This window comes from Sturnira hondurensis, unplaced genomic scaffold (genome assembly GCF_014824575.4).
Source record: "Sturnira hondurensis isolate 20B ecotype Veracruz unplaced genomic scaffold, ASM1482457v3 Scaffold0007406, whole genome shotgun sequence".
NCBI classification, from domain to species: Eukaryota; Metazoa; Chordata; class Mammalia; order Chiroptera; family Phyllostomidae; genus Sturnira; species Sturnira hondurensis.
The window spans coordinates 1,493,295-1,510,740 of NW_028080037.1; the positions used below are offsets into that span (position 1 = coordinate 1,493,295).

At 60.0% G+C, this 17,446-nt stretch overlaps 1 protein-coding gene across 1 annotated transcript in view; it reads right to left on the reverse strand.

Moving 5' to 3' along the window:
• Positions 1-17,446, reverse strand: part of TMEM132C (transmembrane protein 132C) — a 147,100-nt gene that overhangs the window by 33,328 nt on the left and 96,326 nt on the right. Inside the window, exon 4 of the mRNA XM_037051869.1 lies at positions 2,288-2,471. Within this exon, the coding sequence (XP_036907764.1) occupies positions 2,288-2,471 (184 nt within the window). The remainder of the gene's footprint in view (positions 1-2,287; positions 2,472-17,446) is intronic.

Here is a 17,446-nt window from a genome sequence, read left to right on the forward strand (position 1 = left end):
CAGCATTCTCCAGCCCCCGTCAGAGGAGAGGCCCCTGGCACTCAGAAAGGCCCGCCTCTCCGTCCTGGAACCCAGGGGACGCTGCGGGCAGGCTTCCCCGCAGACCCCAGAGCCACTGTAAGTCATCCATCCCTCACAGACGGGCACGCTGCCCCGGCATCTCCGGGACGCCACGGGCTTCTTAGCGCACATTCCACAGCTGCTCGGACGTCAGCAGCGGCAAAGCCGGCGGAAAAGCAGGACGCTGGTGGGAAGACCCAGCGCGGTGCTCAGACGCCCACCCGGACGCCTTCCCCTCCCCCTGCAGTGCGAGCGTCCGCGGCTGGAGGAGGAAAGGAGACTCCGGTGATTTTGTCCTTTGCTAAGGACAATCGTGGTGGGGTCCCTGGCAGGAGATACGAGAGGGGCACGTGGCTTGTCCCTCAGTAGCGCTCAGGTCTGGGCTGAGATAGAGGCTGCATGAGGAAGGCCTTGGGTGGATGGAGGGCAGGGCCTGGGAAGCAGCAAGGAGGAACAGCCAGACATATAAGGAGTCCGGGGGCCACGCAAGGCTGCCCGGTGGCTGGCACGCAGGGAGGAAGACCCCGGGGGGCAGAGTCCCCGCCAGCTCAGGAGCCCCTGGCAGACCCACAGCTGGGGGAGGGGTAGGCATGTGCTGGTGTCCAGGGCTGCTGTGCCGCCTGCTACTTGCTCGGTGACTCAGAACCACCGAAACACATCCCCAGCGATTCTGCTGGTCAGAAGTCCTGAATCAAGGTGTCCGCCGGACTGTGCCCCCTCTGAAGGTCTGGGGGGCCCTGTCCTCGCCTCTCCCCTAGATTCTGAGGGTGGCTGGCAGCCCTTTGCAGTCCTTGGCTTGTAGGCACATGCCTCCAGTCCCTGCCACCATTGTCCCTGCACCTCCTCCTGTCCAGTCTTGCCACCAGTCACGGGCGTTAGAGCCTCATCTTAACCACAGTCGCACAGGCCCTCCATCCACACCAGGTCGCACTCTTAGCCATGGGGGTGGGGTGGGGGACAGGAGGGTGGGGTGGCACAGGAGGGGGAGTTAGGCCGTCCACATGTCTCCTTGGGGGGACACGATTCAAGCCACCGCAGCAGACTTGGTCTCCCCCTTCTCTGTCCAATCCCCACCCGCACCTCCCCTGGCTAAACCACTCGAGAGGCCAGACTCCGACAGCCCCCTCTTGCCGCGTAATTTGCATGGGGTGCGGGAGGCTCCGGGGACCTCGTGGCCTGCGGTAATAAATCTCCGCGACACCCCAGAAAGGCGAGGATTCGCATCACCATTTCTCAGGCTGCAGAGCACGTAGCAATCTCTCCGCCACACAGCCCGGTGTCGGCCACTGTATTTTAAGTTTGATTTCCTACAGAGAGATAGGGGTGCCTTCTAGAAATTTTAAAGCTTTGTGTAAGAATCTCCCCCACCAAGTTCCCACTGTGCCTCAGGGACCATGATTTCATGTTAAACGTGCAAAGGAGAAAAAGCCAAATTGTGGCAAAGCTTCAAAAGTCCAGGAAAACCCGACCGTGTCTCAGCAATTCGAGGCCCTGGGCAGAGGGCCTCTGGCTCCCCCCGCCTTCCCCAGACGCACACGACACTTAGTTTTTTACTTAAAGACAAGCTCTAGCGAGGAACACGGAGACACAGGCAGACACAGGCGGCGCTCCTCCCTGCTCGCCCGTGTCGCCGGACTCCACGGCAGCGTCTGGTCGTGACCTGGTCTTGGCTTAGGGAGTGGCTGCCTGTTTGCTGTCCCCAGAGTGGAGGCCCCCAAGGGCCAGACTGGGCCGCTTGTTGCTGATTTCTGAGGACTGCCCGGGGGGAACGCCTCAGTGTCTGCGCGTCGTCTGGGCACTCGCCCAGCGCTTCTCCCGCACCCGTCTCCCAGCTGTCCCGAAGCCCGAGGGGCTCCTACGTTGCATCGGGCCCCTGAGCTCTTGGGGTGGTTTGTTACGGCAGCAAAACCAGACCCCTCCGGACTAATGTGCAAGGCAACCTCGTTTCCTTATAACAAAGAACTGGGATGGACTCGGAAAGAAAAACGAAGTTAAATAATCACGGGACACGGCAAACGCCATGACGCCTGAAATAACCGGAAGTTGAGAAAGGCTGGACTAACAGAACCCAGCACCTTCCAGGGCTGGGGGGATGGGGTGGGAAATGGAAAAGTTTTCATGCCAACACCCCATGAAAAAATCACTGCGGACATCCTAGGGGATGACAGGAAGGACACGAGGACACCGTCCCTGAATGCTGGCACACCCACGACCCCCCGAGACTTACCATGGCTAAGGGCACAATGCCAACCAGGTCCTTCTGGCTGATGAAGATCTCAGACGCGGCGACGTCTGTGTTTCCCTTGCCTGGGTACTCGACCTGCCAGGTGATGGGCTGCGTCCCCGACAGGCTGCTGAAGCTGGCTATCTCGAAGCTCATCTGCACGACCTCGCGGAACAAAACGCTGCCTCTGCAAGAGAAGGGAGCTGGGTGCTGACTCTGCTCAGCGGGAGAGCCTTCCCACCCCCTGTCCCCCGGCCCCCGCTGCTCACCGCTGTGACTGCAATATGTGGGCCGAGAGCACCCCTGTCAAGGACGGCGCCTGCACCCGGCACCAACCGCGAGACGGCGGAGCCCGGGCAGCGAGGTGGAGCAGCACCCACACATCGAGGGTCTGGGCACAGCCTTCAGCGCTGAGCCCCACGTACGTGCTGACGAGTCTCTCTGACTCGTGCCAGCTCTTCAGGCCGTGAGCTGATTCGGTCGCCTCGCCCACGATGTGCCAGCCCGGCTGACCTCTGAACTGAGCAGACTCGCTTCCAGTGCAGTTTCGGGCAGCGAGGCAGATGCGCGGGCGGCCCCCCACTGGCTCATCCTGAAGAGTCTCGGGGCACGAAGTGACGTGTCTAGGCTGGAGCTGGGGAGGGAGTCAGGGTCCCCTGGTCCTTCCGGGAAGCTCCAGTGGCGCTTCCCGCGTCCCAGCCCCCGCCGATGCTCACGCCAGCCCCGAGTGATGGGTGTCCACTGCCGTGCGGCCCCTGCAGAGTCGGCCGTGGCTCTGATCTGCGGTTCAGCCCCAGTGCCTGGTCTCTGGCTGGTCTCCATACACCCACTCAGCCCGCCGCCGCCTCCACCACGGAACTGCCTCGTAGCTCTTAACGAGACCCCTTCTGTTTCAAGGGACTCGTGCACCAAGGTGACTCCGTTGCCTGCCATTAAGCATTCTGACCAACACCCTCAGTTTAAGGTGGGCCAAACACATGCGTTTCCAGCAAGCTCTCCCCCGAAACCCTGAGACTCTGGGAACTGCTCACAGTCCAAACGTCTCAACTGTTTTGGAAGGTGATGCTCAGGCCCAGACCAGGGGTGGGGGGGGGGTCGTGGCTGCTCAGAGCCACAGAGCCACTGGGTGGTGAAGGGGAGCTGAGGGTGGCACTTCCCAAAGCCCGGTCCTGTGCTCTCGGCGTTCTCCTCTGTGACAGCAGGTGGTCAATCGTGAGATCCCGAGACCCCTGCCAGCTCCCTGGATGGGACTCTGGGGGCCATGCCCGGCCGGCTGCTTGTGTCTGCAAACAGGGTGGGGGGACCCGGTCCCGCCCACCTGCCAGCGCTCGGTCTGGGCTGCTGTCCGATTCTGAGGACCTGGGTGAGTAACTGTGCCGGGCGACAGACAACCTGGAGTGTTGATGACATGGGCTGGTTCATGTAGGGGGCCAGAGAAGGGGCTGCTGAGGACGCTTCGCGGATTTGCCAACTCAAAAGAATTGGCGCTGGCGGGAACAGGGAGGGAGGCTCCCCAGGAGGGGTAGGTCAGCGGCCCCCACGTCTCAGCGGGCACCCACCAGGAAGGCCGCAGTGTGCAGGGGAATGTAGGGCCTTCCCTGAAGCGTGTAAAGAGAGAGACACCATATGTACCTAAAAACCGTGTCCCAAGCGTGTGCTGCCACCGCTGGGACGCAAGGCGGAGAAACCCCTACCTCGGCTGGAGCGTGACCACTGAGGCAGGAGCCCACGCAGGCTCTGGGGCTTCCCCGACAGCCAGAATGCTCATGCCTCACCTGCCGCCTCAGCTCCGCTCAGCGGCTGGAGCAGGAGGTGATGGGAGGACCCATGCATCTTCCTGGTGTGATCTGGGCTGGGAGTGCGGCCCAGAGAAGCGTGATTTACGGGGTGACGGGCGCTCCTCTGGGGGAAATGCATGCAAGCTCAAGAGAGGACAGTTTGCCTCGGAAAGTGAGGGAGGGGCGTCTGGACCATCTGCCTCCTTCTCTCGATTTGCAGAGTGGGGACACCAGCCCTCCTCACTCCACAGAGTCTCACGCACTGAGGACAGAGCTGGGCCCTGGGTAATGCCCACAAGGTCAACTCCGCGTGTCCCCAGCTGGTCTTGGCCTACCTTGTTCTCCGGGGCTGTAGGTCAGGCTACCTAAAGCCACCTCTAAAACGTGGCCCTTTGGGGGTGGGCCAGGCGCTCCCCTCCCTGTGCACGAGCCCCAGGAGGGTGGGGACTCTGTGCTGTCCCCTGTGGGACTCATTCAGGGCCGTCACTCTACAGCTGTCCCTGGCAGACACGCCACCGCCGCAGCACAATGAAGGCACTATGCTGGCAGATGGGGACGGAGAAGAGAAGGCGTGTGTCCGTGGTTCCGTGGGCAGGGCCCTCCGGCTCTCTCTGAGCCTCCGCCGTGAAGGGACCAGGGGCTCTCCTGCCAGCCCCGCACGGCGTCGTGAGGCTGGAGTGAAAAAGAGAGGAATTTAAACCCCTGAATCACTCTGGAGAACCGCTCAGGACCACCACTTGCTAAATCAATAGTGTAGACTTATTGCAGTGAAAATATTTTTTCAAAAGTGTCTAAAAAAAAAAAAAGGCTCTTACTCCAGAGCAAATAAATTCTGCCAATAGCCACGATAAAATCTGGAGCACTGGGAACCCGGCTCTCCAAACATCTTAGCTGTCGGACTTTGTCCTGTAAATAAATGGAGTCTGGGGGTGTGCTGAGAAGGCAGGGGGGCTGCCCCACCCCCGCCATAGCACGTCATGGGGTTCAGGTCCAAAGTCACCACCCACAGCCAACTGCCTCACGCCTGTGGAAAGAAGTGGGAAGGCTGCTCGTGACGGGGAGACCGCTCCAGGGGGACAGAACCATTTGGGCCAGGCGTGGTTTTATCCCTCCTCCTTCCAGTTTATGTCATGAAGCAGGTGTCTCTGGGGAGAGTTTCTTCGGACCCTCCCAGGGACCCCGCAGGTCCCCACCACGCTGTGCTCTCGCTGGCCCAGAGCTGTCCCTGGTGCTGAAGCGTATCTTCCTGCCCGGCAAGCAATAAGCAGCAATCTCTCCTTGCTGTGATGTCAGGCGGAATTTAACAGACGCCTCAGCCCTCCCAGGGAAAAGGAGGCGGAGCGTAGGTCAGAGCCAAGGGGAATCTCAAGAGGAAAACCTACGGCAGAAGCGGCGATGGACAGGACACCCCGGCTGACGCCAGAGTGAATTTTCCACGGTCCCTGACGCGGGAAGTGGTGCTATTGGCAGGTGGGGAGAAAGTTCACGGAAGCTTCCCACCCTCTTGGACCCCTCTGTGTGCGTGCCCCGACCACACCCCCAGAAGTCCGTCGGCCACACGCCGGGGCTCCATCCTGCGCTCTCGCCGGCCTTCACCTTCCACGCAGGCTGCAGCGGAGCCTGGGGCTTCCTTGGACCTAACGTACCAGGGGTGTGCGTGGTCTCCATTCTCAAGGAGCTGACATTTTAGCTAAGTTACGTCACTCTCAAGGAAGTACAGTTGCCAGAGGACCTTCACTGCCTGGGTGGAGGAGGTGTGGCCCCAGACACCGCTCAGCGGGGGCTCTGTGTTCATGGTGGTGGCCCCCCAGCACAACCTTGATGGTCCCCACAGCAGGGGGAAGCACTGAGCCCACCCAGCCTTTCAGATCCAATTGGCTGGGAAGACACTCAAAGCAAGACCACCTGGGGAGAGTGAGGACTGTCCACCCCAGCCCCAACCTACTGGACCAGATAAGTTTAGCTCCACACGGGAGCCTAGAGAAAACCGGTGGGGAAATCGCCCTGCTTATTGTGAAAAACCATAGTTGTCTGAAGACAGTAAGCTTGGGACCGTTGGTCACGTAGCAACAGGTGACTCATGAGGGCTCTGGTCAACACGGCTCTCTGCTTGAGTCCTGAGGAGTGCCAGGGCCCCTGCTGACTTTGCCGGACGTGGCAGGGGCAGGGAGAATCGGCTGGGGTGCGGAGCATGGGGTTCGGAGGGCCTGCCCCCATCTCCACCCTGCCCTCGGGGCCCGAGTACGGAGGGAGAGCGGTGGGAGGTCCACCCCATCCCAGATCAGCTGACGGACAATGGAGACACACCCTGGCCTGGCCACAGTCTCCTGCAATGGGGGCCAAGGGGCGGGGCACCGGGCACCTCAGGGACTGCCCCTCAGAGACTGGGTAGGCACCCGGAGACCTCTCAGACCTCGGTGCTGACCAATGACCAGACAGCGCCCGACCCCCTGTGGACGAGGCTGTGGAGAGCAGGATGTCCGAGCACCACGGGTCTCCCTCCTCCGGAGCCATGACCACCCTTCCCACCAGACCCATCTCCCGGAGAATTGGGCCGAGCTGGGGACTCCAAGTCGACCGCATTCTGGCCTGAAGCGCCTTCGTGAACTTGGAATCTGCATTCGCTCACTGACTTTACTGCTCGCAGGGCGAGCCAGGTAGAACGCCAGAGGAATAGCGTTGTGTCTACTGGTTTTTTAATCCTCGAACTTGCAGCCCTTTGGTGGACAGAGCAACACTCCAACCCACTGGACTGCCTGGCCAGGGCACGGACCCTCTTTGCTCACCAGGGCTCCTGGATGGCACCAACACCGCCATGGAAGTGGACTGGCATGGCACGTCCAGGAGTGACTGCCCGGCCACCTCCCGCGTCCTCACAATGAAATGTCCCTCCCCTGGAACACACCGTCCTCTCTGCCATCTTCTCTCCAGTTTGCTCCACTCTGGCAGCCCTGGGGTGATACAGAGACCCCCGCTTCCTGGCCCCATCCCAGCATCCGCCTGGTTACCCTCGGCTCAGCCAGCCACTTAATCGGTATCAGCACACAGCACATTGCGCACTCGTCAGCACCGGGTTCAGCTCCCGCCTCCCCCCTCTCGAAAGCACGCGCCACAAGAGCGAACACAGCGTTTGGTTCAGGGTCAGACCCTCGTGAGGCGCCGAGGTGCGGACTCCTGGGAGGGGCTCGGAGCGTGTTTGCGGGATGAATAATGAATGAGTGATCGCTCCCGGACCGAGTTCCTGATACGCACTCGCTTCTCTCCTGCCTCGAGTCAGGCTCCCATTAATCTCCCCGCAGGAGGGAGAGGCGGTCGGTGCCCAGCCGCAGACGAGGGCAGGAGCGTCCTTCGCAGCTATCAGCCTTTCCAGAAGGGCTGAACGCCTTCCAAGAGGAGCGCGGCAAGTGGAGCCCACTGGAGACCTTCCAGCGAGGACACGCGCTGGGGGCCACCGCTGCAAGGTTGCCTTCTCCGGCTGTCACAGGAGGCAGCCGCTGGCCCTGCTGCAGAAGCTGAGGGTGACGCCCGCCGCGCTGCCACGCCACAGTGGCGGGGCTGGATGAACTGTGCGTTGGCACCACTCACAGTCGGTGGCCGGAGCAGGTGGCCGAGGGCCTGGCGGCAGCCCCGGCAACAGCCCCAACACTCCAACTAAAAGGACTGGGTGGTGGGGGGCTTACTTACAAAATAGAAAGTGGGGTCCACTCGGCCCCTGAGCCCCCCGCCCAGGTGCCCAGCTACCCACTGTTTCCCAAGTCCCCATGTGTGCCCGGGGCTGTCCTCTGGCACCAGGGACACAGAAGTGAATGTTTCCTGTCTACAGTGGGTCACAACCACCACAAGGAGCCCCCCGAACCCGCCGCCGGTTCCCCGCTTATTTCGTGAAAGACAGGTGGAGGCTGAGCAGGTTGCATGCGGACGCCTTCCTGCCGCGTTCTCCCAGCAGGCGGGGTTCACTGGAGCTGGAGAAGGGGCCTCACTGGTGCTCCGCCCCCCCACCCCGCTCTTTGCAGTGGGGGTCCCACCACGTTCTTTGGGGAGAACTTATGTTAGCCATCGCTGTCTTCCTGTGGAATGTCGTCGATCCCAGCCGCACGACAGGGTTCCTCGGATTCTCCTTTCGTGAAAGGACGACATATGTGCTCGGGGTCCAGATCCTCCACCCACTAATACGCGGTGACTCTGGACACGGGCGGGCATGGTCTCCACAACCGTGGTCAGCGCTTTGGGAAGCGGGGCCTTCAGAGGCGTCCCCACCTCCTCCCAGGGACCTGGAGCAACATCTCACTCTTGGATTTAAAAAACAAAAAACGCTTCCTTGTGTCCTGACCCCGAGGTGGGCCGTGCCTGGGAGGCAGGCAGGGTCGAGCACCAACGTGACAATGTGTCCCCTGTGAGCCATCCACAGAGCCTGTGGCGGGGCCGGGGACTGGTATCGGGCAAGCAAGTCCTGGATGAAAATATGCGAGGTCGCCGTCGCCATCACCACCGAGTCGGGAGGCAGCCATCCTGGGGAGCAGGGAGACTTTTCACACCAAAGGCACCGCCGCCGGAACTATTTGGCAAGGGCTCCAAGGGGACCTCCAGCTCAGAAAAAGCCATTTTTAGGTGACGCACAAGCTGCCGAAGAGAGAGCGAAGCCGCCAGAATGAGCCGGGTCCTCTGAGAAATCTGTCGGAAGTCTGCCGTTTCATCTCCGAGTAAACTCCTGGCGGTGGGCTCCCCGGACTCCGGGCTGAGCGGGCTGGAGACCATGGCGCTCTCCTGGACACAAGGGTGGCGTCGGTGACAGTGCTAGTGACGGTGGGAAGCACCTGCTCCAGAGGAGGCGGCTGAAGTGCACCCTCGGAGGTGCCTCTCCTTGGGCCCGGCCTCCAGCTCGTGGGGACCCTGCTGGCGCCGGGGCAGAACCGCGCAGCTGGCTCGGCACCAATCCTGGAACGTGGTGATGCTCCATCCCAGAGAGGCGCCGACCGGAGCCTGGAGACGGGGGCAGAGCCTCACTGGGCTGGACTTCTTTGTCCCCTGTTGCTTCCTTGCCTGGGGCTCCCACTGGGGGGACCAACGGGAGCCCCGCATCCTTCCCTGCCCCTGAAATCCCCCAGCAGCAGCGCCCCCTGCAGGGCTCTGTGGCCAGGCAGGGACCACTGCGGGGAGGAGGGGACTCAGGCTCCCGGGATGCAGCCCGGGGCAGTGAACGACGGTTTGCATCGGCCCCCAGCCTGTCCCTGCGCTGGGGGCTAACGCACGGTGACACCTCCGGTCCTCATGGTGGCCCTGCAGCATGGCTCTGCTCAGCCCACTGGGAGGCGTTAGGACAGACCTGACTCATCCGTGAACCTGGACCTGAGCCCAGATCTGGTCAACTTCAGTCCCCACACAGGCTCCAGACACACCCAGGTGGGGTCCCAAATCCCACGTGCCAGCGGAGGTCCATGCAGTGATGGGGACAGCCCACCCCCCACACGGGACTGGCTCAAAAATGAAAAGCACCAGGCTTCCAGCCCGGCTGAGGGCAGAGAGCTTTCTCTCGGGTTGATTGGAGAGAGAAGAGGAGAAAGACACAAGGGAGGGGGGGAGGAGGGAGGGGGAGGGGAGCTTGCTTCTAGGGAAGGAATGCGGTGCACACGAGAACTGCACAGGCGTGCCGACGCGTTCCAGCGTACCCCGCCGCAGAGAGCCCGGCTGGTCACGAGGAGACTCTCGGTCCTCAGAGCCCCCGAGGGCCCGGACCTCTTGCTGTCTGAGGATGACAAATGGTTCGGCCGGGACCCACATGCTAAATGGTCCCTAAAGAGACAGACTCGGTGATGGGATGTCACCGTGGGCTCCAGACCAACAATCGGATGTGGGACTTTGGGAACACTGCTTGGAGGGGTGTCTGGCCAGCAGCGGTCACTGCGGCCAGCACTCGCTGCGAACGCCACCGCCGCGAGAAATGGTCTTGGAACGAGGTGGCACGGAGAAACGCCACATCCATCCTCTTCCCCCTCTGAGGGCTAAAGAGTCTGTGCGTGTTGTGGGAGTGAGTGAAATGAGGGGCAGGGACTTGGACTCGGGGTCCTCAGGCCCCGGGCCCTGCACCTCTTTCCACCCCTGCCCCCTGTCNGACTCTCGGTCCTCAGAGCCCCCGAGGGCCCGGGCCTCTTGCTGTCTGATGATGACAAATGGTTCGGCCGGGACCCACATGCTAAATGGTCCCTAAAGAGACAGACTCGGTGATGGGATGTCACCGTGGGCTCCACACCAACAATCGGATGTGGGACTTTGGGAACACTGCTTGGAGGGGTGTCTGGCCAGCAGCGGTCACTGCGGCCAGCACTCGCTGCGAACGCCACCGCCGCGAGAAATGGTCTTGGAACGAGGTGGCACGGAGAAACGCCACATCCATCCTCTTCCCCCTCTGAGGGCTAAAGAGTCTGTGCGTGTTGTGGGAGTGAGTGAAATGAGGGGCAGGGACTTGGACTCGGGGTCCTCAGGCCCCGGGCCCTGCACCTCTTTCCACCCCTGCCCCCTGTCTCCGTGCCCACGGGCGGACGAGCGGCCCCCCAGGACACTCGGAGGGGTGCCAAGGCCCCTGGGGTGTGGACAGGCTGCTGGGACGGGACCCGAATGTGGCTGCACAGACGCCCTCCGGAGGAGGCGGGGGTGGAGAGGCCCCAGGACCGTCCACACGGCGTGCTTGCAGCTGGCTCTGCCTGCCCTCCAATCTGCCTTCCCTGCCTCTTTCGGGTTAGTTCCTCTCCAAATTTGCCACAATGTTCTTGCCACCAGGGATGAAGAAGAAAGGGGGGAAAGACCCCAGGAAGGTGCCCGGGTCGGGTCTCACACATCACCGAGGGGTAGTTAAGTCAAGACAGCACTTGGGCGGTTTTACTTGCTTATGTCATAGTGGAAAAATACAAGTCCGATCCCTTCCCTCCCTGCAGCTAATAATCCTTTTAGCCACGACGGAGCCGAAGTCTGGTCTTGCGAAGTAGGTCAGGGATCGCTAGATATATACCGCCAAACAGGTCTTTCAGACGCACACTATATAAATAATGTGCTAATAAAAATGTATGGTATAAATCACATGTGAGCGTGCATCATGTATTTATAACACACGCTGCTGAAGTGAAGTACATTTGGCTATTTTCGCTATTTGCCATCTTTTTGGACACTTAAAAAGATGCCTTGCAATGCGGCCCAAACCCAGTAACAGTCCGAATGCTACAGAAAAGAACTTGGTGAAACAAAGTTTCTCTCCATCCCTGACCCTTAGTTTCTCAAGTCCCCTCCCACCGAAGAACTTTCCCGAGTTCTGCTACCCAGTTACAAATATGTTCCTTTGCCTTATTTTTAATTCTGGTAAAACGCACATAACACACAACTGACCATCTCGGCCACTGAGGGCACAGTCCAGCGGCTCATTCACTCTTAGGCAGCCGTCCCCATGGCCAGTCTCCAGGACTCATCCATTGCGAAAAATCTGTGTCCCCACTAGAGCTGAAGTCCCCTCCCCCAGCCCTGATGCCCGCACACACACTGCACTTCCTGTCGCTAGGAACCCGGCAGCCCTGGGGACCTGTGCGTCCCACTGCACCGGGCTGTTCTGCTGCACAGTGGCCTCAAGGTTCACCCATGAAATTGGATGCTGAACCCTTGCTTCATATTTTACCCTGAAGCGTTTGGGCGCCCCACGCACGGCTGGGTCCCTGGCATTTTTTTCCTACTTAGCAATATTTCTTAGAGCGCGTTCCAGACCAGTGGCTACAGGCATAACTCATTTAAAATGGCTATATAATATTCCATGGAAGGGAAGTGCCCGGGTTTATTCAACCAGTTGTTTCCAGTCCATTACGGACGACGCCGTGAAAGATGTCTGAGCGTGGAGGCCCACGGGCCGTGGGCCACATTCTCACAAGCGTCCCGGGGAGTCGTGGGTTCAAGGCATTTAAATCTGCCCACCGTTGAAGTGCTGCCCGAGGAGACCGCGCCAGATGGCAGTGTCAGCAGCGGCACAAAGGACAGCGAAAAATCTGTGCGCTGTCTCCTAAGCGCTGCTTAGGTGCGCCCAGTCTGCAGCCAGCCCTGGACCGAGGCCACGCGCCCCTCGCCACGCCACGCCCCTCATTACGCCACGCCCCTCGCCTCACCACGCCCCTTATTATGCCACGCCCCTTGCCACGCCACGCCCCTCATTACGCCATGCCCCTCATGCCATGCCCCTTGTCACCCCATGCCCCCTGCTCAGGGAACGCGTCTCCTCTGGGGCCTGCCCCTGGGTGTGGGTTCCTTCGTCTGTGGCCCCAGGATTCCACTGACGAGACTCCGGGAAACTGGAGGAGATGACCAATAATCCCCTAAAAATAAATCCTCCCCCATCATTTCTATTTGGAGTAACGCTTTTTATGATGTATTTGCTTTCTAAATAGCTGTCTTGATTATTTAAAAAGACAGAAAAAGAAACGGAATTTCCCAGCCACCACAGAGCAAGAATCTGTCTGGGGGATCCTCTGCACCCGGTAATTCACCGTCAGGTGAGGAGCAGGCATCAAAGGTGGGAAGGGCTTTGGATGGGGGACCAGGAGAAAGGGGGGGTGTGACTGGCGGGCACGCCGGAGAGAGCGAGTCGGGAGTGGGCACCGTGGAGCTCTGCCGAGGGGACAGGGGCGCTGGCCGAGGAAGAAGGCAGGAGTTCCCCTCGACAGGGACCTTTGCTGAGGCCTTGCGCGCCGGGTGGGGCAAGCCCCCGCCATCTGCTCGCCCGGCCGTTCCCGCGGAAGTGCCATCCAGCAGGTAGCTCTCAAGACGATTTTAAGTGGGGCTCCCGGGTCGGGAGGCAGCAGGCAGGCAGCTTGCTGGCTTCAAGGCCTGACCTACATTCCAACTTCAAACGCGCCCTTCTGCTCCTACAAAAGACGGGGATTAAGACGAGAGCTCTCCCGGGGGCGTTCCGGGGAGGGGCAGCCTTGTAGGATCACGGGGCTGCAGCGGAGCGTGCAGCAGGGGCCCCAGGCCAAGAATTCGATTGCGTTTATTTCTGTGTTTGCCTCTTACTTGTCGTGGCCACTGGCACGGGGTGTTTGACAGATGGGAATGATACAGAGTTTTCTCCTGAAACAAGTGCATTGAAGTAGAAGATACAGACGATGGCAATATGAGATACAGACTGAATAGTAACAGCCTGTGTGTCCTGCGGCTAGGACAGATGTCACGCACGGTACTTAGGAGACTCTGCCCCAGGCACCTGAAGTCCCCGCCGAGCACCCCGGGTCTGCAGCCAGGAGGGTGGCCTCTCCAGGCGTCCGACAGGCCGGGAGGGCAGGACCTGAAGGCTACGATTTGCTCTGTGACCTCAACACAGGAGCACAAAACCCTGCACAGATCAGTGGCCAGTTCAGGAGGGCAGAGTGGGAGTAGGGCGTGAGGGGTCTGCCGGCGTCCAGCGTCCACCCCTCCCAGGGCGGGCTGATTCCTCTGCGGGACGGTCTCCCAGGCTGGGGGACAAGGCTCCTCGGGGCCTCGGGGTGTGTCTCCCAGGAGCGCGGGGCTGCTGGTCCGGGGGCGCGTGGTGGGCACGCGCAGTGAGGGGGCTGCGGTGATAACGCTGCCGTGTGTGAGTGAGATTTGCCTGGAGTAGGCTGTCAGTGCGCGCACCTGTGCAGGTGACAGTGGGTTAGTGAACTTGACCGTGGCGACCACTTCCCTACGTATGTGTCGACTCACCTCCCCCGTGAGGTCAAGTATAGGGTCCGGCAGAAGTAGCGCCTGCGGAGGGTGGTGGGCAGGGTAACAGTCGGGGTGTGATAATTCATCGCTTTAATTGGTACATTTCCCCCTAAGTGTCCCAGGGCGTGCCTGCGTGTGCTGTTGTTACGCTGCAGAATGACACACTGATGATTGTGTCGTAAAGAAGGGGCGTTATTTGTGCTGGAGCCTGCGTATTCACTTTTATCTGCAATTTTACCACAATACGGGTGGGCGGGGGGCACAGAGGCTCACGTGGGCCATCCACACAGTGGACTGTGACTCAGCCATCAAGGCTCTGACACAGCCTCGGCGGCAGCACGAGGACCCTGGGGACACGACACCGAGTGAGAGGCGCCGGACACGGGGGCCACGTCGCGCATGTTCCTATTTACGTGAAATGTCCAGAAGGCTGAGTCGGGGCCTCCTTTGGGGTGAGGCAAGTGTCCCAGCAGAGTGAGGCCTGGACAAGTCCGTCACGTAGTACAGACTGAAAAGGGTGGATTTTCTGGTGTGTACATTATAGCTCCATAAACAATTTGTGTAAGAGCACAAGCGAGGTTGAGTTTTAAAGCACCTTTCAGGAGTTGGGACCAGCCTCTCCCTGCGCAATAAAACACAAGGATTTTAGCACCATCGCCGTCACATCAGCAACGACGACCGCACAAGCTGAGCTCCAGGGATCGGCGGCCGCCTGGCCGACTCCTCACATCTCCGCGTCCTCACGTGGGCCACAGCCACCACCGCCCAGGGCCCACGGGGCAGTTATGGGACGCAAAGCACGGTGACATCTCCAGCACACAGAGGCAGAGGGCTGCAATGCCTCTTGTCACCTGCCCACTCTCGGAGGCAGAGGTGAGTCTCACCTGAGGGACAGGACTCAGAGACGGCGGTGGCCACTGAACGGGAGAATGTGCCGCCGACGGGTCCTGTTAACCCCCTGAGTACCCAGCACCGGGCCCTACAGACCTGTCCCCCCCCCTTCAATGGCACACTCTTCCTCACCCCAAATAATTCCAGAAGAAAGAGCCCTGACCCCACCCTCACAGACACAGGGGCTCAGCTGATTCTGCGACCCCCTCTCAAGGCCGGGTGACGGCGGGGGAGGTGGGTGCCAGTCTCTGAGAATCCAGAGGTCGCGCGGCGTGGGGACCGCCATGAAGGCTGGAGTGGACCGTGAGGCTGCTGAGAGTGTGCGGTGGGAAATAACGCGTGTTCAGAGCACACTTTTTTTCCAGGAGAAAAATAAACAAATAACAGGACAAAAACTAAACAACAACAACAACAACAACAAACTAAAAGAGGGGAAAACAAAGAGAATAAAACAAAAGTTAAAATAAAAAAAGACAAAGAACCAAAAAAGAAAGAGAAAGAATGCATCATTCCTGTTATCTACAGTGTGGTTTTCGTCCCGTTGGAGTTATTTTACAATTCAATGAGTCATAGATAAATGGTAGCACGGTACAGAATTCTTGCCGGCAGATGTGCAAATACATGTGCCGGGCGGCGGGACGATTGATTTCTCGTCTCACCCACGTGGAAGGAGCTTTCTCCCCTGTGTACACGTCTGTTTCGTGGCCTATGTGTGTCTCTGCTCCCGAACCTCTCTTCTGAATGGTTATAACATGTTTCAGCCTCCCTCATTAATCACTGGTTAACTAAGTTTTGACACGTTCATTTTTTTGTAAGAGAGTCATGATTGTCCCGGCTTTTCTATTTTCTGGAAAAGTACCCTGTAACAAAGTAACAGCTGGTCAAAGCGATCACTCCCTACAGAATCATAATAGTTCGCAATAACACCGGCACCCAGGGCTGTCCACACTCCCCAAACCGGACAACCGGGGGAAGTGTGGGCTTCAGGGGAGGGTGGGGAGGGGTGTGGGAGGAGGTCCCCCCCTCGCCTGTCCTTTGTCACAGCCGACGAGAAAGCCACTGTGTTTCTGACCAAAGCAGACAGACCTGGCCAGGCTTCATCCGTCACAGGGGCCACCACCTCCCCCCATTCGTCCTACCTGGAACATAAATAAGATGTGATTTTGGGAGCGTGAGGGCGGGGACCCAGTGCTGAAGACGGAGGAGCAGGAAGGAAGGCGCAGCCCGGGTCTCGGGCGGAGCTGCCCCGCCAGCCTCTGAACCTCACGCCTGCATCCTGACGGGCAGCGAAGGCATGAGAACGGGGAGAAACCCGGCCAGATTCAGGAAGGAAGTCGAACCCAAGACTCATTCATCAGAGCGGTCCTTCCCGACACGCAGCTCAAAGCAAGACTTGTGAAGGCCCCCCCACGCACACACACACACACACGCGGGGCAGGTAATTATTCCACAGCCGAAAGCGCGCCCCAGATGGCTGAGCTCCAGGGAAGTGTCCGAACGTGTTCCGTGTCTCTTCTCCGTGGGACAGCCGTGGCGTGTGCATGCATGCGTGTCTCCATCCTCGCCTCCTCTTTCTCTTCCGTTCCCACTCCTCCGTGGCGCTGAGCGTTTCCGGGGACAGCGGGGCCCCAGCTGCATTCGCTCCGGCTTCTGTGCTTTTTGCTACTTCCCCGGGACACGGCCACAGTCGATCCCTCGTCTCGCCTTCCTGCCTCACGTTAACGGCATAAAAAAATCACTGGAACGGGTCAAAACAAAGCGAGTCCAGGGGCTTGGCGGGCAGCAGTGCCGTCCGTGCTGCTGAAGTGGGCCTCCGATTTTGGATAACTTTTTCTTCCTTTTTGTCATTCCTGGTTTTGGCTCCAGGTGCCGCGCACCCGAAGTCCCATCCGAGGCGGCCAGGAGACAGTGAAAAATTAATCCAAGCCCAGTGCGACTAAGTGTTCACAGGAAAAACAGGAGCCCCTAGAATGTTATCGCCCCCACCAGCTGTTTGCCGACTGCCTTGATCTCCCCACTTACCTGGCGCGTTTTAGTGCCGTCTGCCATGAGCGGCTTCAGGCGCGGGCTCTGTCTCGGTGCCACCTGGCTGATAAAAAGCCGACAGTGTAAACGGACGATAAAAAGTGTGCTTTTATTTCCCGCCGCCTGCTCTGCCCGCACCCTTCACCCCTCGGTGGGGAGCCCCCTGCTCCGAGGATGTGCATTCTTTAGAAACACACGCACCCCTCTGTGGAGGTAGGGGCCGGCTCCTCCTCTTGTTACCCCATTTAAGAGCCTGTCAGTGCCTGTCACATCTGTGTTTGGTGGGATTGTAGGGGAATTAGGCCCCTGCACCCCCTCCGACCTCAGGTACCGGTCTTACCGAACCCAGGAGGCCCGGAGGAGGGGTGGGGGAAGACTGCACCAGACACTGCCAACCCAAGACACAGAACCCTGGCCACCCCGGGAGTACCAGGGCCATTCGGCGCCAAGGAGGAGGGGCATGCACGAGAGCTCATTTGCTCTTGAGGGCGACTTGGGAGGCGGGAGAGCCAACCTCCCTTTCAGAGAGAAGGACGCGGAGGCTCAGAGAAGTTGTGTGTCTTCCCCAGCGCTGCACAGCAGACACAGAGCAGAGCTGATTTCAAAGGGCAGATCCCTCTCTCTCAACCAGAGGTCACTGAGCCAGATGGGAATTTCTACACCGAGGCGGCCAAGGGCAGCCGCCGGCCGTGGTGGGGGTGGGGTCCTGCTGGGCAGGGGCTGGCCTCTAGGCCGGGGGGGGGGTGGGGGGGCGCTC